General features: G+C 36.6%; 3 protein-coding genes across 4 annotated transcripts; 1 reads left to right on the forward strand and 2 right to left on the reverse strand.

Annotated features, from left to right (window-relative positions):
- Positions 1-1,242: 1,242 nt before the first annotated feature.
- On the forward strand, positions 1,243-6,811 carry LOC102225189 (cell division control protein 42 homolog). 2 transcript variants are annotated; one of them, XM_023328676.1, is made up of 6 exons: positions 1,243-1,347; positions 1,903-2,043; positions 2,125-2,197; positions 2,918-3,027; positions 4,631-4,828; positions 5,631-6,811. In XM_023328676.1, the coding sequence occupies exons 2-6, from the start codon at positions 1,939-1,941 to the stop codon at positions 5,718-5,720; spliced, it is 576 nt and encodes a 191-aa protein (XP_023184444.1). In that variant the 5' UTR covers positions 1,243-1,347; positions 1,903-1,938; the 3' UTR covers positions 5,721-6,811. The 2 variants fall into 2 exon arrangements, with proteins under 2 accessions (XP_023184444.1, XP_005801774.1); XM_005801717.3 differs by lacking the exon at positions 5,631-6,811 and adding an exon at positions 4,987-5,529.
- On the reverse strand, positions 6,785-15,080 carry LOC102236911 (F-box only protein 6-like). Its single transcript, XM_014469777.2, has 6 exons — positions 14,789-15,080; positions 8,227-8,476; positions 8,015-8,129; positions 7,816-7,911; positions 7,466-7,595; positions 6,785-7,398 (listed from the first exon to the last, which is right to left on the reverse strand). Exons 1-6 carry the CDS (start codon positions 14,864-14,866, stop codon positions 7,243-7,245), a joined length of 825 nt encoding a protein of 274 aa, XP_014325263.1. The 5' UTR covers positions 14,867-15,080; the 3' UTR covers positions 6,785-7,242.
- Positions 15,081-16,287: 1,207 nt separating this feature from the next.
- Positions 16,288-20,856, reverse strand: LOC102224931 (F-box only protein 6-like). Its single transcript, XM_005801716.3, has 6 exons — positions 20,362-20,856; positions 18,183-18,432; positions 17,975-18,089; positions 17,787-17,882; positions 17,568-17,703; positions 16,288-17,490 (listed from the first exon to the last, which is right to left on the reverse strand). Exons 1-6 carry the CDS (start codon positions 20,416-20,418, stop codon positions 17,344-17,346), a joined length of 801 nt encoding a protein of 266 aa, XP_005801773.1. The 5' UTR covers positions 20,419-20,856; the 3' UTR covers positions 16,288-17,343.
- Between the last annotated feature and the right edge of the window lie 540 nt (positions 20,857-21,396).

The following is a 21,396-nucleotide window of genomic DNA, read 5'->3' on the forward strand; positions in this document are numbered from 1 at the left end:
CCTACAAAATTGGTCATTGTCAGGTTTTTTTTCAGTTTTTTTTTGTCACTTTGTTGTAAATTGTCATTTCTTCATCATAGCATGTATCTCTCAAATGTCAACTACTAAATTTAGAACCTCTAGTAACATCACTTGAGGCAAGTGATCCAAATTTTATTGAGCATTTCCTTTTGTATCAGTCCTTTTCTTTACTTTTTTTTTTATCAAATCAGTGTAACTCAAATACTTTAAAATCTGTCAAAAATTGTTTGCTGCCATAACATTTACAGATGCTGACACAGCAGCTTGATTTTTTGTGGAACCCAGTTTATTGTATTGAGTCATTGACTTGCAGCATTCATGCCTTCTGGTTGAGCATGTAGCAACATAATTGTTGCTACATGCATTGTGCCATTGACTTTGCAGCAATGTAGCAATAGAGGAAAGAAAAACACATCTGCCATGGCTGATTGTGGGCTTGAGAATGCAGAACATACACACAAAAAAGAAAAAGTAGTACTTCCTATGTTAAAAACTAAAAGTTAATAGCAGGAGAAGGAGAACATTGTTAGCAGCAGTATCTCACCTAATGCTCCCAACCAGGAAGATGTCACCGCTATACAGATATACCCAGGCCTAATGTAGCTTCTAAGAAAAAAATAATAATAAAGAGAGAAAACATAAAATTAAGAGTTGAAATAACCAAATAATGCAAATTGGAGAGAAGAAAGAAAATGTAGCTGAGAGGTCTTAGGCCAGAGAAGTGGTCAACCGGTCTGATTATTTGACTAATAAATAATTAGAATCAAACTGGATTATTTGACATCAACTGGAAATTTCCTAAGTGGTACGGCATGAGGTTTGCTATGATTTAGAGCTGTATACTATAAATAAACTAAATTCAAGAGAATGGACCTGCACTGAGTTATAGGAAGGATGCAAGGTCAGGGGGGGTTGAGGTGACATCACCATCCCTGCTGCAGGAACCACTTGGAACCACTCGCAAGACATTACACAAAGTTAGCCAACATAACGAAAGGCCTGTGCTTTTTAAAATAAGAGCATCCGGGGAATGGTTTCCAGTTTGTGATATAAAAGGCACATCCACCGTCAAAATATTACCGATTTATAACATTACATTTAATGTCGCAATTTAGGTGTCGCTTTCGCTGCTACTTTGTGAAATATGTAAGTTTATAGTGTACTGACAACGCCGGGGGATTTATTTTTGAAAAATGTTTCCGGGATTATCCAGTCTAACTTGACATAGTGGACGTGAGGGGTTCGGCTATCTGACTGAACCAAGTTTCAGGTCGCTGGTGCCAACGCCCGGCGAAAACAGCCAACTTATCAAGTACAAAAACGGAGGTACGTAGCTTTATACAAAACCTACACATATATCTAAAGTTATATGACGAGTGGGCGTTTATTACAGTCATTGTTTTGGATGTTGTAGTTTGCTAGTAGCAGCAAAGTCTACACGGAGACCTAAACTACCGTTACCGACTGGTGGCTAAGCTAACGCACTGTTAGCACTATGTGGCATTAGCCAGCACTGCAGTAGCTTAGTTTGCTAAACGATACAAACGGAGGTTTTATGTTCCATTTGCTAATAGCTCAACTAATCAACCAAACAGGATATAGTTATATTTTAGAACTACTCCTAAGTAGTCTATTCAGCTAAGTTGTTTTGCGAACAAGTGATTGTTCTTCAGCTAGTGTTAGCTCCAAGACAGCTTTGATGATCATGGGGTGTGACTGAACAAGTCAATGCTGCCTTTTCTTGGCATCACACCGGTTTCATCAAGTTGTACCGGGATTTTGAAAGGCAGAGCGCGCTACATAGTTATGTCCAGAGTTTGACTTTATTCGAAGATCTATGTCGTAATCAATGCAAGCTTTCTCCTCCCCCTCTTCCTGCAGCTAACGTAATTGTCAGCAGCAGCCGAAAGCACAGAGATGCAGACTATCAAATGTGTTGTGGTTGGAGATGGAGCAGTGGGAAAAACCTGCTTACTGATTTCATACACCACCAACAAGTTCCCTTCTGAATATGTACCAACAGTAAGTTTTATTGTTCAGCCTATTTGAAAGATGAATTTGAAAGCATGACCGGACTGTGACCATTTCTCTCTTTGATTGCAGGTGTTTGATAACTATGCAGTAACTGTAATGATCGGGGGTGAACCATACACCCTTGGCTTATTTGATACAGCAGGTATATATATATATGTATATATAGTATTTTTCTTTTTCCTTAACATGCTAATTAAAAACATTTTTTCTTCGTTATGCTAAATTTAACATCATATGCACTTTCTCACAAATTAACTACAAGTTGTGATAACCCTGTCTGGAACTGGCATGTGGTCGTATTGCATTGTTTAAAGACAGACATGTAATATGAAATAGATTTGTAAATTTAAATGTTTCTGTGTAGGGTTAGATGTTAATTATTTGCAATGAATTTCATCAGAATGTATATGTTTAATGGACAAAGATGAATTTGACTATTTTTGTCTGGTAAAATGTTCAGAATTACTGCTATACAAATAAACTGAACTGAATTATACAGGATCTGTGCAGATACTTTGCTTACAGACATTAATAAACGTAAATTCGAATTAGATGTAGACATTTGCAAGAATAGGGATAATTCCACTGTTGTGTGTTTGTACAGCTAGAGACACAGAAACTCTTCTTGTGTCCTATTTTGCTTTGGTTTTAACATTGCAAAAATGTTGGTATATGTCCAGACAGGCTTTCTGTTGTATGCTGTAAAAACAGAACAACACAAAGCTCTTAAGTACTATTTGCATGTCAGCATATGTTTGTTGCATTGCCTGTGGTCTATGGCTTTTAAAGTTTTGCAATACTAGAAATTTAGTGTCTTTTCTCTGAGAGATGGCATGTCAGTTTCTGTCTTGTCTGTGTTTAGGTCAGGAGGATTACGACAGGTTACGACCACTAAGCTACCCTCAGACCGATGTCTTCCTAGTCTGTTTCTCTGTTGTTTCACCTTCCTCATTTGAGAATGTTAAAGAAAAGGTAAGAAAAAAAAGTTCATTTAAAATATGGTTTTCACACCTAAAATTCTTAGTAAAACTACTTGAACTCTTTTTTTATTATTATTATTTATAAATTAATTTCATGGTTTAGGTAGACTTAATGCAAACTGTTTTTCAGGAGTTTACTTTTAGTTTACAGAGCATTTGTCCAGCTTATTCATGATAAAATATATCTAACTTACATTGCCATTTGTTCTAGTCCATGACATCAAGTAATTTTAGTGACTTTAAGAAGTTACTTTCTTAAATCCTTGCCAGATAGTTCTGTAATCATGTGCTGTCATCTACAAAACTGTAATAAAAACATGTCAAATGCCTTCAGAAAACATGAGCAGATCTTGACAAACTTGTCAAACTTGACCTACAATGTCTTAGGCTGAGTTCAAACCCTCTCATATTATGCAGAAATTGTACATTGTAGACCAATTTGTGCTTAATTAAACTCATTAAGGCACAGTTTGTTGCAGAATACAATTGTGCAGCTTCGCCTGGAATTGACGACATAATATGGCTCCTGCGATATGCCAAACCTGCAAGCGCTTGCTTTGAGGAAGTCTGTCTGTACCATGAGCGACGCTGCACCCATCTGTCTCCTATAGTCAACCCAGACATGCTTCAAGGCTTTCAGTTGATAGCTTTTACTTGCACTGTCAGCTCCCAGATTTCAAGGAGCAATAGTACGATCCCCAAATCAAATCCAAGCTGGACGATGGATGCAAAACAAATCTTAAACATTGTTGAAGATATTACTAAGTTGCCTCTGAATTTCTATTTCACAATGACTTGCATTTCCTTTCTCTTTGTCAAGTAACATGTTTGGTATTTAAAGCTGCAGTAAGTAACTTTTGTAAACATGTTTGGTTTTTTTACATATGTGTCTTAAAACTGTCACTCTGCCATGGCAGTATAATAAATATTAGACAGTCAGTAGAAAAAATAAAAACAAGCTCTCAATCACAATTATCTATACACTTTACTGTATAATTTACCTATTTTAAATAAAATAAACCAATTATTTCCCCTGTGATTGTACATTGTGCAAACATTGTTAATTTAACAGATGTCAACAAGAACCTTTACCCACAGGAAACTGTAGAATTTGGATTAAAGGAGAAGAAAAGAACAAATGTTAAGCGTCTAAATAGTTTACTAGTTTCCTTCTTGTAAAAAGGGAAATATTGAGAGAACAATTCTCTAAAATAACAAAAAAAGGCTTCATCACTAGGGATGGCTAATATGTTAGATTGTGAAGGATTAGAAAATGTTTACAATTTTTTAAATTAAAATACAGGTTTTGAGATCAACAGTATCAGATTGTGTAGCTAAAGTTTTAAGTAATGCATGTCAGTTGTACTTGACAAAGAATGTTCTTAATGTTTCTATATCTGTTCATAAGAAACAAATGGTAAAATGTCTTTCAATGACTGAAATAAACATTTCAGTAATTTTTTGGAGCACTTATTTGTGACATCTTTTGCAAATTGAGCAAAGAGTACATGACTTTATTTATAGAAACATCTGTGTGCTTCTGACACTGTTATTTAGCCAGAGTAACAATTTTATGTGTCCCTTTCCTTCTCCAGTGGGTTCCTGAAATCACCCACCATTGTCCCAAGACCCCGTTCCTGTTGGTAGGCACTCAGATTGACCTCCGTGATGACCCCTCCACAGTGGAGAAGTTGGCCAAGAACAAACAGAAGCCAATCACCCCTGAGACAGCAGAAAAGCTGGCTCGAGACCTTAAGGCAGTCAAATACGTGGAGTGCTCAGCCCTGACTCAGGTAAGACCTGTTTCTACTCTGAACCCTGCATGTTTGCCATCCTTTCAACAACAATGCTAGAAATACTTTGACTTGTCTTTTGCTAACAGCTTTCGGCTCCAAACGCCATCTAACACTGTATATGTGTCCGTGTGTTTCTCCTTTGTCTTTTTCTGTAGCGGGGACTGAAGAACGTATTTGATGAGGCTATCCTAGCCGCTTTAGAGCCCCCTGAAACTCAGAGAAAGAGAAAATGCTGCTTGTTCTGATGTCTTCTTGCATCTTGCTTTGCCTCTTGATTGTCTGCTGCTTTATCATTGTAAAGAAACGTCTCTCACTAAAGTAACCACAAACTCTTTTGAAGTTGAAAACTCTGTGCCCATCAACCTTTTTTTCTTCTGTTCCTGTGTGCTCTCTTCTCAACTTGGCCTGATCATAGTTATTCACGCTGCCTAAGATGGTACGAGTGCCAACCTTTCTGTCTCCTTTTCATCCATCTAGAAGTGGACACAACTAAGATTTTCTTTTTAAAGCACATTATGTTCTCTCAGTACAACTTGTGTTATATTCTACAAATCCATCTAAGCTATATTCTGTCTTGGACTGTGAGTTTTTCTCGACTGTTGCATCAAAATTTTCCACTGACCTTTGTCATTAGACGACTTGATCATGAGGAGAATCTTGTTTAATGTTTGAATAAAGGAAGATTTTTGATTGCCTCACTCAATTTCTACTCGGCTTTCTTCTGCTCATACAGTTCAGATGAGATCAATTTGCACTTGGAGGTAGCTTTGTTTTGAATAACAATATTTTGTTTCCACAGAAAGGATTAAAGAATGTGTTTGATGAGGCAATACTAGCCGCCCTGGAGCCTCCCGAGCCTAAGAAAAGGCCTAAATGTGTTCTGCTCTAAGATTCTTCGCTGCTTTCTTCAGACCGTTAACCTAGGTTAACAGTACTGATACGGTTTTCTGCACAAGGACATTCCATCGTTATTTGAAATGTCATGAGATTTTCGCCTTCCCACAGACGTAACCTAAAAACATTTAATGTGTTAAATGATTTTTAAACCTCTGTTATTCTGTGCTGGGTAATTTGATACCGCTGGTCAGAAACAATGTGAACTCTTGACTGGTTAAACCACCAATTAACTGGAGACGACACATTGAAATAACTCCTTAGTTTGACCTCAGTGTTGCTTTTTATGGAGAAATGTCAGATTAAATACTTGTTTTCTCCACAAAAAGTTCTTGTTTCAAGTATCACAAAATTGGAATGCTCACATCGTTTTGTATTTTGTTAAAAATATGACTTTAAATAAACGTGTTTCAAACTGCAACATTCTTCCATCACCAGCTTTTACATTAGCAATAATATTCCTTATTTTGTGTTTTAAGATTTAAAATGTCTTTTAATCATTCCAACATGGCCTTTAGGAAGATCTAAGGAATGCAGTGGATGATTTTTTTTTCTTTACTTAATTCTCCATCTTTGTCCTAGTTTTTCCAAGACATGGCCTGAGAAATTAGGCAGGAAATATATTTCACTTCCAATTGTAGAAATATTGATTTGAACTCTTGTTTTTGCCAGAGAAATTTTCACAGCATTTAGGTCAAGCTTAAAAATTCATTGTGATGACTTGGGTATCTTAGTTTACAGGCCAAAGTTTTGCAACCAGTTCAATTATTTAATAACCTCAACATTACTTGCATCTCACCAGTAACAGCTTGATGTTAAATGACTGAACCAATGACATGTCTTTTCCATGCCGAATTTTTAAGGTGAATTGTTGAAGTGACTTGTAAATATAGTAAGAATAACTTATTTACTGAATGAAATTGTGCATTACTCATGAGGTTTGAGAAGCTGAGATGGCGCTGAAGTCAATTTAACCTGAAAGATGTTTTTTTCATTGTATTCAACTTGACAAAGTTGTACTGTATCTTGCTTGTGATAAAAAAAAGCACAACAATAAACCAGTATTATGATTAAATCTTCAAATAACATGTTGTTCTGTGTCTCGATAATTACAAAGGGGAAATTGACATTTTTACACATGTGGACAAAAAGTGGCAGGAAAACTACAGCAATACAACTACAAGAATTTGTTAAACGTACATTGTGAGCAGTGTGAACGAGCATATTTAAAAACATTACTACACTGGGTTATATAATTGTTAAAGCAGTAATTACTGGAAAGTTTAAGAGGAAGGACAAGAAAAAGACTGAGAACATTCCAAATAAATAGATTTAAAAGTACAAAAATCAAAATTGACAGTCTTGTAAGTATTGGGTTTTAAATACTTGGTTACAGTTTAAGATAATCAAGATTACATGTCTGTTTTACAGTTCTCTATAACATGTTTCACAAACATGCTATAAAGAGTAATGTAGTGGAATAGTAGTTAAAACCTGTCTTCTTAACCACTGTAGGGTTAATAATTCTGTTTGTCCAGTGCTGGACATAATTCAATGGATGTTTCTGTTACGCGAATCCCATACCATCCTGCCCAGAATACAGAATCTTTACCGCCGTGCTCAAAGTAGACATATTGGACTCCTGGTCCATAGTCCTTAAACACATGGATCATCTGGGAGAGAAATAAAGGATGTTATGCAAAGGATTTCCCAGGTTTTGAATCTACACTTTGTGCATACCTGTTTCCACCTGTGATTTTCCTGTTCAGGTAGGTGAATAGTACCAGGAGTAAATTCCTCAATAATCCTTTTGTTGCTGTGCAGCAGCTTCACAGACATGTTGTATTCACAGTTGCATCGAGGTGCATACCTAACGAGACAGAAACAATTTTAGGTTCAGTTCGGACCCAGCGAGTGTATGGAATTTTTTTGCACAAGTTTAGATTATAAGACAATGCCATTTGGGTGTAATGAGCTTGAATGCAAGTGTCTGGAGTGCATTTAGCTGTGGATCAGTCATAAAATATATTTTAAAGTGAATTCTACCTAAATCTTTGTAATTACTCTCTGAGCAGAGACATTTTTCTCACCAGTCGGACACCTTGATGTGGGGCTGAACCTCATCCATAAAAGCCTGGCTGTAACCCTCCTCCACCAAATCAATGAGCTGTGACTTTGTGCACATTCTGCAAACAACAATGAGGATTTACATGCTCTCCTGTATATTACAACTTTAATAAAAACCATGAGAAATTATTACCACATTCACAGAATTTTTGAGTTAATTACCTGAAGGAAGTTACAAAGTTTGTTTGTACTTCTGCATTTGGGTGTAGTGCAATAGGTTTCTCTACTCTCCATCCATCACCTCCATTCCTTACTATCGTCCAATCCTTAAATTCATCTGCAAGAGAAATTAATAATTGTTTATCAAAGTACATTTTTTATGAAGCAGAAAAAATGGCATTTGTTCCACCTCCCGTAACTTAACATCTGTTCACCTTCCCCTCTTGGATTCTTTATGAGATTTCTCCTTTTCTTGCACATGAAGTAAAAGAACCTCCAGTCGCTTGGTACTTTGGAAGATTCGTGCAGATTATACCCTTCTCTTCTGCACCTTTGTCTCCAGAGAGACTCATTATCGGCGACATCTTTCCAATGATGGCAAACTAATCGACACACACAAACCACCTTGTGGGCAGGCAGATTTAGAAAGATTTCCTCAAGGATGTCCAAGGGAATATTAAAAGCCTAGCATGACAGAAAACAGAATTACTACCTCAAATTTCTAAATATTAGGGGGAAATTACTTTTTTTAGATTTGCTCAATTCAGCTTCATTAAAAATTTGCAGAGTTTTAGACAACAAAAGCTAGAGAAAAATCACAAAAAATGTTTTAAAATCAGAGTTCGCTACACACACACACACACACACACCTGTGTGCTGACAACACAGTCCCTTCCATGTCTAACACAAACTATGTTGAAAGGTAACGTTTTGGAGCGATCTGGATTACATTTAACCAATGTCAAGATGTAAGAATAAAATAAAATATTTAGTTTAGCAAAATTATTTCCTGTGGTCAAAGGTTAAGCGTTATACCATTTTTAATAATAATAGTAAATAAATACAGAAATTTAATATGTCCATCTAGGGAAAATGCTAAAAAAAATCTATATTTTTGTGGAGGATCCTATGTTATACCCTATTAACCTGTCCCATTCCAGAATATGGAATGGGACATTCCATATTCACTAAAATGTTCTGGAACATTTTAGTTCAAGCTTTGACATTTCTTTTCACATGTATGAGTATAAACATAGCTTGTTTCTATACTGGCTCATACTTTAATTTGTATTCACTATGTCTGTTGTCAACAGTAAATGAATAATCAGTGATTATTATCAAATCAATCATTAGAATGGATAAAAATACACCAACCTGGCTTTTGATGGAGGGTGGGATTTTTTCCTTTTTCACTTTGTTATAAGAAAATGTGACATAGGTTATTTGATAGAGTTGTTCAGTGTTTAAACATTATTAAAGAAAGCTGAATGCTACCTGGATATCTGAATCTATCTGCATAGACAGAGGACGGGTGACTACAGACTACTTATCCGCTCAGTTATCTCTCTTTTGAGATCTGTGATTGTTTTGTTTTAGCCATCACTAGAACATTTCTAAGCATTAAATATTTTTCTTTTAACCAAGAAACTTGTCTTTGATAGGAAATAAGATCGCAGAGGTTAACAAAATAGTGTAGAAATATCAGTTTTTAAAAATCGAACTTTTTAACTTAGTTGTTTTTCAAGCACGTCAAAATATTTACAAAAATGAAAAAAACCTTCATGGTAACATTTAATACTGCAATCAAAGCTTTACTTATTTTTCAATTTCCACTGAAAACATTAGGATTATTTAACCCTCTGATGCGTGAGTGACCTACTATACAGTCTTCCATGGGTGTGTCTTTTTTGACTCGTGTTAGAATCAATGTGTTTTTATGCTACTTTTAGCTAGCTTGGTGTGTTTAATGTCACCCAAGATTAATTTCATGTTTGAAATATTTTAATTTTTCACTTTTCACACATTTTTAGAACAATTTGTAGAACATTTTTAAAACAAAATAAATTTACAACAGCAATGGAACAATGTCAACATCCATTATATGTGTATGTGTGTAAGCGTAGAGGGAGTGGGGGGGCGTGTGTGAGAACAAGCATGTTTCTTGAAACTAGCTAACCAAGCTAGCTAACATTACTCTCTGTATTCTATTGTGCTGTGAGTATCACACATGTGTGTGTATGTATTTGTGTGCATTTATTTATTTGTTCATCCATCCACACACCTTCTTTCACTTATCCGGGGTCACGTCGTGGGGTCAGCAGCCTAAGTAGGGAGGCCCAGACTTCCCTTTCCCCAGCCACTTGTTACAGCTCCTCCGGGGGAATCCCAAGGCGTTCCTAGGCCAGCCAAGAAACATAGTCCCTCCAGTGTGTCCTGGGTCTTCCTCTGGGCCTCCTCCCGGTGGGATGTGCCCTGAACACTTCACCAGGGAGGCGTCCAGGACTCACCCTGACCAGATGCCCGAGCCACCTCAACTGGCTCCTCTCAATGTGAAGGAGCAGCGGCTCTACTCTGAGTCCCCTCTGAATGATATTCTCACCCTATCTCTAAGGGAGAGTCCAGACACCCTACTGAGAAAACTCATTATAGCTGCTCCTGTCTGTGACCTTGTTCTTTCGGACATGACCCGAAGCTCATAACCATAGATGAGGGTAGGAATGTAGATCGACTGGTAAATCAAGAGCTTCGCTTTTTGGCTCTGCTCTCTCTTCACCATGACAGACAGGTACAGCGCCCGCTTGACGGCAGACGCTGCGCCAATCCGCCTGTCGATCTCCAGCTCCATTTTTCCCTTATTTGTGAACAAGATCCCTAGATACTTAAATACTCCACTTGGGCACTACATCCTCCCCGACCCGGAGAAGCACTCTATTCTTTTCTGGCTCATTTGCGTTTATTCATTTATTTATATAGCTATGAATTTTTATTTTCATAATTATATAAATAAAAATTATAGAAAGAACCTTGAACACATTGATCAATAGGTTCTGCATGTCATTCAACACATTCTTTCTTTTGGTTTTCTCATCCAGGGTGTCAGACACACACAGAGAAGACACACACACACACACACACACAAATAATACACATGCACAATAAAGTATAGGCAGTAATGTTAGCTAGTTGGTTAGATAATTAGTGTTGGTTAACTTAACACTAGGACTACCAGGATTTTGAGAAATTCCTATCTCTACCAAGAGGGGCCAGATTGGGTATCTTCCTAGAGCTACCGAGAGAGGCCAAACTGGGTTATTAGCATCCAAATGTGGCCAAGCTGACGACTCTGAATGGTCTAATTAGCATCCCTGTAGATGAGCAGGGGGGAGGAGAGCCAAACTCACTACAACAACTTTCACGCTCAAAACACAGCAGTTAAAGTCACCTTCTCCCCACTCCCCAATTCAACATTTAGGCGTATGCTCACATTTTATACATATAAAAATGACTGCAAACAGACGTGCAATTGCACTGTTTCTCTTAATTTTAAAACATTTCAGTGGATAATTATGTAAATGGAATAGAAGATAATTTATTTTTAAGATTTTTTACTCAATTTTTACCATTTGCATGTGAAAAAGGCAGAATTTTGTGTTTCATAGACTCAAGTGTGCTCACCAAAGTGTTTAATGTAAACATTTTCATCAAATCCAAGGTTCTTTATTGCATTTACATTTTTATCAACCCTGATGGAATTGAGTTACAGAGACCAATACCTTTACCCAAGCAATTCAGAAATGTTCTTCTGACATTTTTACTGTACCAGCTTACATCTTATTCAGGCCCAAAAACTGGATACAGTTATCTGTCGATGATAGGCAGAATGTATCTTAGGGAGAATTTAAAGTTCAACACAGGGCTAACACAGAAACACACCAAGATGGCTACTTAGATGTACTAAAACAAGGTATTTTGAATATTATTAATATTTATGCTTTAGCACTGCTAGAGGAAGTCCAAACACTAGGGCACGAGAGAACGCAAACTCTACAGAATAAATCCAAGGCTACGATTCAAACTGGAGATCTTTTTTTCCAAGGAGACATTGGTAATTACCACACCGCTGTGCTGCTTCTGTGTAACTTTGTATTTATTGATATTGTACATGAAAAATGTTTGAAATGTATCTTTGTTCAATGCATTTGTGATTTTTTTTCACAAGTGAATTGGATAAAATACACAGCAATCTTCAGCATAAGATAGCTCATCTTCTCCACAAGTTGAAAATAATTGCATTTCCTTTCCCACTTATAACACATTGGCATGTGATGTACAAGATATTGAGAGTGGATTTGCACACATCTGCCACAGGTTCCCAAAGTTTCAGGAGAATTGGGATAAATTCACACCAGCCCTCTTTAGCCCACGTTAATACTCTTTTTCATTTGCCTAGAAAATTTGGTTGATTTAGGGAGGTGTGAATGTGTACTCAAACTCTAATGCGGACCAAAGAAGTGAACTCTGGTCCTCCTAAAAGCCTAGGTCTCGGTTCAGCTGAAGTGAACTGTAGTGCGGTTTGAATGTATACGTGAATGCCAAGTGGTCCTGAGACCGCTCCAAAAGCAGGAAACGCACTACAGCAGAGGGTACTTGTGTGAAAAACAACATTCTCCATAGTTTGATGCCTCATCCCCGACTCATGCTGAGCAGATTTTGTTGAACAGTGTTTGTTTTTTCACATTTACCCAAAGACAAAATAAACATCCAACAACAGCTAAAATCTGAGGCCACCCCACTTTTGCTTACATTTTTAAGAATCAAGTTGTGCTTAGTGTCTTGTTCAGATTTTGTTCTGTCATTTCCTTCAGTGATTCTTAGTGCAGCATTTTCACAGGCAAGAGGATAAACGAGTTGCTAATGGGGTTTCATTTGTTTAACACAATGCAGTGTGAAAGCATATCTTATCAACTTAAAATGTAACAGATGTTACAATTTTGAATGTAATGATTATCATGACATGTAAACAAAAACAGAGTCACGTCAGATTTTAGCAGTTGTATGACTTCATTTTTATCTTTGGCAAAAGACTACCAGCAATTCCTCCCGCTAGCGCAAGACATGCACATTTGCTTTGGTTTATTTATCCAGAATGCTTTGACCTACAATTCACGTTTTGCTTTTGGAATGGTATTCACTTTGCTTGGCACATACTTATGCATTCAAACCACACCTAATAACCCTGGTTATTAGGTAGACCAGAGTTTGCTTTTCAATTTCTTTATGGTTCCATGTCATAAATGCCGGGGGTTATTTCTGTGTTTTTTATAGAGATAAGAATAACATTGATGCTGTGTAAAAGATCGACAGCTTGTTGAGTATTTAAACCTACAAAACCAACAGCAGAAGAGGCAGTCAACAGACGGGGGTGAGGATGCATGCAGTGTGATAGGCTTAGACGTTGACAATTGTTGAAAGGATGTAGATGACCTGCATGGAACAAGTACTCTTAGTTTTCCTGCTAATTACTCTCTGATTCCAACTGAACACACCTGGAAGATGGCAGCTAACATCCTTTCATCGACATCATTAAATTGACTTTTCACCATAGTGTGCTGTGAAACCCCAGTCCTCTATTGCAATTTCAGAGAAGAAATTATAGAAAAGACCATAACCATCCACCAGTCACTACAACAGCTTATTACTAAATAATTAATATAGGCTAGTGGACAGACATTTCTGCCTATAGTACACATTTAAAATCAATTAAATGGTGCAGTTGTTGTTGCTTGTTAGGTTAACAACTGACCTAACAAAACGTATGCAGTAGATCATGAACAGTTTATTAGCTGATAATTTAACCACTAAGAAAAGACATTTAATTTTGTTGTAAAGTTTGCAAAAAAAAAAAGCTGTAAACAAAGGATGCAAAATATACAAAGTTTTAGAGCGCATCTGCTATTAAACTGGTTAACATGTTGTTTAAAAAAGAAAATTGAGAGTCAAGACAAGATACTAGAGGGACAAAACTTAGAAAACATCAGGATTTGTTGTAAGAATTACCATGCAAAGAGAAACTATGCATGGGACTTGAAATATACTGCATTTGGGTTGAAGCAGCCGATACCACAGAAAGGATTGCAGAGAAAAAGCACTAGCAATTAGCATCCCTGTAGATGAGCAGGGGGGAGGAGAGCCAAACTCACTACATCAACTTTCACGCTGATTGTCCTTGGAACAGGATAGTAATGGCCTTATTTACATAACAAAGGCGCCTCTTCACACCCTCTCTTGGAGGGCCAAACTGGCCCCTCTCTGGTAGCTCTAGGGACAGGGCCAAACTGGCCCCTCTCTGGTACCTGGACGAAGATTCCCATTTTGGGAATCTTTGGTAGTTCTAGTGTTAAAAGAAGGCTAATAGGTTGATTTGTGACAATAATACTGTCATAATACTCATGATTGACACACACACATATTTGTGAGGTAAAAAATAAAGATAATTATGTAAAAGTTCTTGCTGTGTAAAATATTATTATTCAGGGGTGACACTTAGGACTCTGTGTGTATGGTTCACAAAAAATGTGTTCCTGACAGTCACAGTTGGTAAGAAACAAAGATTCCCATTAAATTCCATAGGAAATGAATGCGGGTCATTTTTGACCCCATCACGGAAAAATGGGGTAGTAATAAAAAATGGGGTAGTAATAAAAAATCGTCATATTTCTTAAAATGTATAAAAGGTATATTAGCATTTTGAATTGCATGATATCAGTAACATGTTTCTTGAGGAATACCTGGAATATGAAGTGATGAAAATTTTTCATTACAAAGATATTGCAAAAAGCAGTGACCTCACCGGGTCAGAAAGGACCCACTTACGCATCAGAGGGTTAATCCGTCTTTATTTCACGTTGTTTTATCAAACTTATATCATTGCTAATTGTATTTGTCCTAAGAACATTTCCACGTAAACATTGTGTGTGTTATGTTTGTTTTACTCACATGCTCAGTTGAATCCCATCCCGATTTAGAAGTTGAATTCCGTCTGACCGGTAATTTAGTGCTGAGCGCTTCACCCATAGTTACTGTCGCTTTGCTCGTCTCATCTGGAATAAATCGTCAGGACTCGAGACTTTCGTACGAAAACCGTTTTGGTGGCTGTTACGTCAGTATAATACCACTCTAAACCTAAAATACAAGCCTATGTCCTACAGATGAGTTTCTATATAAAGTAACTTAGCAGCAAGCGAATATCTTTCCGGAAGTTTTTCCTCATGAGCTCAGCTCCTCTTCAACTCCGCCTCGTAAATACGTGCGTCAGTGCGTTACAGTGCCTGTTCTAAGATTAATTTAAAGTAAACGCCGACCACCAGATTACATTTTAAATTTATACATAGGATATATTTAACCACCAATTTACGATAAGATTATCACATCTCCTAGTTGTGACTTATGCACACCAAATACTCCGGGATCATTAATAGGCCTACATGTATATAAATGTGATTCTCCTAGTGTGACGGCTTTTCGGAGACAAATTTCCATCACTTTGAGTGATATGCTCAAAGTCAGTATTTTATTGCTATTGTGATCGTGATCATTACTGCCGCTGGGTGGGGCAGTGAGCCGTCATGGGGTTGAGAGTTAGGGGATATATGCTGTTTAAGTTTTATATATTTCTTAATTATTATTTTTTTCCTAAATTCCTCTAACAGTAATCTGTTTCTATCTCATGTCTCCATTATACTAAAATTCTGTACTATTGTTTCATTTTCTCCACAGGTGACTGTCACCTGTGGAGAAAATGAAACAATAAAACAACAATATTTAAAATGATACATTGAAAAACGTGTATATTGCACAGCATTATGTAAAGTTAATTTTAAGGCTTTTCAACTTCTCATCTTGCACAAGAAGTAAGACAGCCTCCAGATGGTGGGTACTTTGTGTCCCAGAGATGAACCGGCTTTGGTCCGAAATGTGCAAATCGACCAACTCCGTCAGGAGGAATTGACCAGAACTCTCAAGAATCTATTGTGAGAAAGTTGTGAAGGAAACCCGAAATGTTTTTGACAAATATCCACGATACTGACAAAATGTATGTAAACTTCTGAATTTGAACATTACAAAAAATAAAACATACAAAAAGAATTTCTCGATGTTTTCTGGCATTTAGAAAATGTAAATAATTTAAGTAATTCTGGCCAACCTAAAACAAGAGAATTTCAGTCTGATTTAACTTCAGATGGTAAGAAAAAAAATAGTCTTTATTAAGTGTATGTTAACACTTGGTTTCAGTTGTACTTAAATATTTCACAATATATTCAAAGGACTTTACTAGTAGCATAAATTAAAAAAGCTTTTAAATGGTCAGTTTTACAAAATCAAAATTTACATTGTAACATGTGCAAACTGAGTTTTAACCATAATACACACGATGGGGAAAAATACAACTGTTTAAAAACTTGGTGTGTTTTGAAAGAGTACAATGACTACAAGGGTTCAATATAGCAAAACCTTTTATTGAATTGGAAGATTTTATGAACACTCTACTTGATCATATTGTCATATGATGCTGCCACAAAAAATGTGATTATGAATCCTTCACACACAAGTAGGTTTCAAAAGTAATATCTATTTAACATTGCAGTGACCTGTGTTTAAAAACTTGCTCTTTTGACCAAGTGTGAATTTGGTCCACATTTAACAAGGACAAGTAGTAAAAATATTCATGACTGTCCAAAGACAAATACTTCAACAATAAATATATAACTTCAAATTTCAGTATTAACATTACGTATGTTTAAAGGGACGTCACTTTGACAGCTGCATAAAATGAGGCTGTTATTTGCAAATCAAGAATATGCATTTACAGAAAGTGCAAATTTGACGTTTCTCTTAAATCGTAACACCACATACATAAAGGCATCATAACGAGAATACATATTCAGCTAACATCTCAGAAAAAGCTGATGGTTGTATTTAAGACATAGCAGTTGGTAGAAAATAAATGTGCAAATTAGCCTAGAAGAGGAATAAAGGCAGTGGCGTTGTCTTCCAGAACAGGTAAGATACATACATTTAAACCGTTTTGAAGCAATTCCAACTATTTATATTGCATTGTTTGTGTTAGTAAGTGAGGCAGGATTGTTTAATTGTTTAATTGACTAATGGACTTTTGATTATGTTAGGTCACATAGTTCAGCAGTATGTCAGCTATAGCTCTAGAGTTACAGATATAGAAATCCACAAACAAGTAAATGCAAACTTTGGCTGCTTTTACATTCAAGTTATAGAAAAATCAATTCACTTTACGTATAAAGAGTCTTTAGACAATTTACACATATTTTGAGGCATGTGTGTAGGGGAGATTTAACAGAATAATTAAACGTTTGCCATCAGGATAAAAACCTTCCTGACTTGCATGTTTTTTGTCAGTACGTGACAAGATGTCTCTGAGTTAAAATTGCTTAGAAAGCCAAAAGGTTAATATTTTTCCTCAATAAAGTACTCAAAGGTATTCAGAGTGGTCTTTCTAACACAGTTACATCAATAAGCTAGTTGTCCAATGCCGGACAAACTTCAACACAGCTTTCTGTTACACGAATGCCATACCATCCAGCCCAGAACTGTGTGTCTTTGCCACCATGAGTGAAGCGGACATATCTCACTCCTGGTCCATAGTCCTTGAAGACATGCACCATCTGAAAGAAGAAATAACATCAGCAACGTGAAGTTATTTTTCTCTACAGTTGCATTGATCTATGTAATATGTACGTACTTGATGCCACTGCTGATCATTCCACTGAGGAATAGTAGCAGGCTCTGGACTGAAGTTCTGGAGAACATTTTTCTTGTGATCTAGTAGCTGCACAGAAATAATATAGATGCTTCCACAATCCGAACGCGCTCCATACCTGACAATGCACAATAATAAATTAAATTTTTCTTTTTCTTTGAGAAAAAAAAATCATAAATTATTCATGTTAACTTTTCTTACCAGTCAGATATCCGGATGTGTGGCTGGAACTCATCCATAAATGATGGGCAGTAACCTTCGTCCTTCAAATTAATCACCTGCTCTTTTGTGCACCAACTGCAGACAACAGATTGTATTCACTTAATTAGTAATTACAACTTCAATTGTATAAACAAATGAAAACATTTCTAGTGCTGGTGAATTCTCACTCAAATGAGGTCACATAGTTTTTCTGGACTGCTGGATTTGAATGTTGCCCAAAAGTTCCCTCTATTTTCCACTTATGTCCACCGTTCCTCAGGATTCTCCAACCTCGAAATTCATCTAAGAAAACAAAAGATGAGTATCTGTGGCTTTTATAAAACATAGCAGAAAAGTAATGCTACTGTATAAAATTAAATAAACTGTAATTTTCACCTTCTGCTCTTGGATTCTTTATAAGATTTCTCCTCTTCTTGCACAAGAAGTAAAACAACCTCCAGTTGCTGGGTACTTTGGAAGGATCACGGAGTTGATATCCCTCTCTTCTACATCTTTCTCTCCAAAAAGACTCGCTGTCGGCCACATCTTTCCACTGGCGGCACACTAATCGACACACACACACCACGTGTTGGGGGGGCAGATTTAGGAAGATTTCTTCCATTATGTCCAATGGAAGAGGGATGACCTGATGAGACAAAAGCATTTTTCTCTAATTGTTCAATTTCATTCACAGACATTAAAGGATTAATAGATTTTTTTGCACTGCAGACAACAAGAAGTTTTTTTTTTATAGTAACAACTTCAACCTGGAGGTACACAAAATAAATGTCCACTCTTATCAATTGCCGTCTTTCTCAAACTGTGAGGTGCTGCTTATAAACAACCGTTTATTTACCGTGACATGAGCTCAAAGTGAGACTCTACAGTTAACGGACTAAAAGATTCTTTTTTAAGAAATAATGGAGAAATGGCTTAAGACCAGGTCACTAAAAAGAAAACCTGAATGTGACATGAAGGTGATGAGGCAGCGAACAGAGCTGCATCCCATGCTGACTAACTGCGTCTTAACACCTAAAATAAAATTATTTATGGTGGGATATCTACTGGCTGAAAGAAAATGTTTGTATTTGTCAACGCAAGTCTATTTTTCTTTGATTATGTTTCCAAATGGCAAATAGTTCTAAAATGCTATTAGTGCACACAACATTTGTAGCAAAGAACTTTTTTGATTGGAAAGCTTAGAATCTATACTTTCAGAACCTGTAAACAACTCAAAATGACTTATTCATGGTTTTATTGTGACCAGTCGCTTACAAAACAGCGTCACACTTTACATTAGGAAGAACAAAGACAATGAGCTAAGAGACTAATATTTTCATTTCAACTTGTATATATTGAAATGTGTTATTGCGGGGGCATTTTTAAGTTACATGGTCTGTGAGTGTTTGTTAAATGGGTTAAGCGGTCATTGGCCTGAAAACGTTTGAGAAACTGTCTTAAATGCATACCAATTATTTTGGAAATTTAGAGTAAACCTGGGAAGTTTCAATTAGCTGCAACGTTTGTTTACTTTATTTATGCTTTTGTTTTTTTTTTATCAATCTTCATGCCTCTTTTTTGAAAATCTGCCACTTTATCCTGAACACGTCTTAAAAAAGTAAAAAGTATATTATAATACGATTAACTTATTTATTTATTATTAACTTTTTTTAGTCATCAGACAGTTGCCACATCTAGGTACAACAAAGTTCTATTTTCAGAACCATTACATTTTACATCTTACTATTTTAGATTTTAAAATTAATTTTATTGAGAAGTCAGAATCCAGTTTTCTTTGCATAGAGTAGCACAGGAATTATTTTGCAACAAAAAAAACACATTTGCTTTAAAACATCTTCTAAAAATGAGTTTGTTGTATAGCGTTTTTAAAGCATTTTAAAGCATTAATAGTCAATGTGTTAGTATTGTCCTAATTTTCATCAATGTGACCACAATCCTCCATTTTACAAGTGTATAATCTTCCAGCTTAGAGGCTTCATAATACAGAGCAGGACCAAATTACAGTGAGCAAAGGAAGAAGTTTAAACATCTCTTTCATCGAACATGTTACTGAGGAATATTATCTCTGCTGTCTGGAAAAAGACCAGGGAAGTCTTAGTCAGAGTTCATCAGAACTGACTGACTGACTGACTGACTTACTGGAGATATTTCCGGTCCAGAGTGACACACACATGGCTGATGTTGCTGAGAGGAAAAGTCCTCTGAGTATCTCTATTAACAGTAACATGTATTCCTCACTCCCGACCCCACCAGGGACAAGAGATTACCGAAAATGGATGGATGTATTCCTCACAGGTCTTCGCTCACACACTATTGCAACATGCTTTTATTATTAAAGAAAAAACAAAATATTTAACGTGACTTTTTCCTTGTGCGGAGAACTGTACGGATGAAGATTAGGGTCTCCGAAGAAGATTCTGAATTTAATCTCAGAAGCAAAAGGTGAGATTTTTATTTTTTTGTCAGCAGCCCTAAGTCCCATGTGGTAGTGATGACTAATTTCAATACAGAGCTGTAGTGAGTGGCTGCGTGTGTTTCAGTGTCTCAAACTTACAGGTTCACCAGAACTTCGTGTCGGTGAAGGTGAGCTGACTCCGTACGTGGTTCCCATTTTGGTTCTAGGCGTCCTCTTCGTGGTTAGGATAAACCCAAACCTGATATGTTTTACAGAACTGCCTGTCTACTGAATTAGCAGCAGGCGCCTTCAAAAGAGAAACCGTTCATCAAGAACGAACACGGAAGTGCCGTTAAGCCCGAGATAAAAGCTTAACAACCCTCTAAAGAAAAAAAATAAATAAATAAATAAACGCGAAAAAATATAAAATGGTTAGCCTTACTTTTTCAATACTACTCCTCAACTACTTTGTGTAGCTGAGGAGTTTCGACATTCGTCTCATAAGTACGTGAATAAGCACGGAACTACGGATGCCCGTAAGGAAGATTGAGGATTTTTTTTTCTTTTTTGCGATACCTGCCAAGGTCCTGCATTCCCATCCCAAGCAATACTTTTGTGTTCCCCCGCAATAGGTTTTGTTGTTTCGTCCTAGTCGGTTCATGCGTGGCATGTTGAATACAGAGAGTTTTCCAGCTATAATATAACGTTTTTGTAAGGGTTTTCTCCGTGTATGTTATATCTCCTTAGTGAGATCTGAAGTTCTGTCTCTTTCTTAGGGTACCAATGCACCACAAATGTGTGCAAAGTGCAAAAGCAAAACAGGTCAAATATGGGCTTTCCGTCTCTTTCTATCCTTTCTAATATATTAACAGAAACTTTCCGTAACACTCAAATAAAGACAAAAATACATTCAAACACTTCGTACTATTTTTCACGAGGGAATAAAGTTTTATAAAGACAGTTTTGATTGTTTTTTTTTTATGCATCGGTAGTCCAAGTGGTTAATAAAATGCCGCTGTAATGTGCAGTGCGCCTTACACAAGCAAACATAAATTTGATATAGTTTCTGCATTAAAGAGTTAAAAATGTAGAAATAAGTTTTGCTGAGGCTCTTTAAAGGTGGAACTGTGCGCATTTTTAAATAGATATTTGTGACTGTACACAAAATAGACCAGTGTGCAGAGGCAGTTTTAG

This window comes from Xiphophorus maculatus, chromosome 1, assembly GCF_002775205.1.
Source record: "Xiphophorus maculatus strain JP 163 A chromosome 1, X_maculatus-5.0-male, whole genome shotgun sequence".
NCBI classification, from domain to species: Eukaryota; Metazoa; Chordata; class Actinopteri; order Cyprinodontiformes; family Poeciliidae; genus Xiphophorus; species Xiphophorus maculatus.

Coding starts and splice junctions, on each gene's coding strand:
- LOC102236911 (XM_014469777.2), bottom strand. CDS start 14,866: ATGGGTGAAGCGCTCAGCACTAAATTACCGGTCAGACGGAATTCAACT. Junction 7,912..8,014: donor AACTTTGTAACTTCCTTCAG/GTAATTAACTCA, acceptor TGTTGTTTGCAG/AATGTGCACAAAGTCACAGC. Junction 7,596..7,815: donor CACATCAAGGTGTCCGACTG/GTGAGAAAAATG, acceptor CTGTCTCGTTAG/GTATGCACCTCGATGCAACT.
- LOC102225189 (XM_023328676.1), top strand. CDS start 1,939: ATGCAGACTATCAAATGTGTTGTGGTTGGAGATGGAGCAGTGGGAAAA. Junction 2,198..2,917: donor TGGCTTATTTGATACAGCAG/GTATATATATAT, acceptor GTCTGTGTTTAG/GTCAGGAGGATTACGACAGG. Junction 3,028..4,630: donor TTGAGAATGTTAAAGAAAAG/GTAAGAAAAAAA, acceptor TTCCTTCTCCAG/TGGGTTCCTGAAATCACCCA.
- LOC102224931 (XM_005801716.3), bottom strand. CDS start 20,418: ATGGGAACCACGTACGGAGTCAGCTCACCTTCACCGACACGAAGTTCT. Junction 18,433..20,361: donor CACGAAGTTCTGGTGAACCT/GTAAGTTTGAGA, acceptor TTGTCTCATCAG/GTCATCCCTCTTCCATTGGA. Junction 17,704..17,786: donor CACATCCGGATATCTGACTG/GTAAGAAAAGTT, acceptor GTGCATTGTCAG/GTATGGAGCGCGTTCGGATT.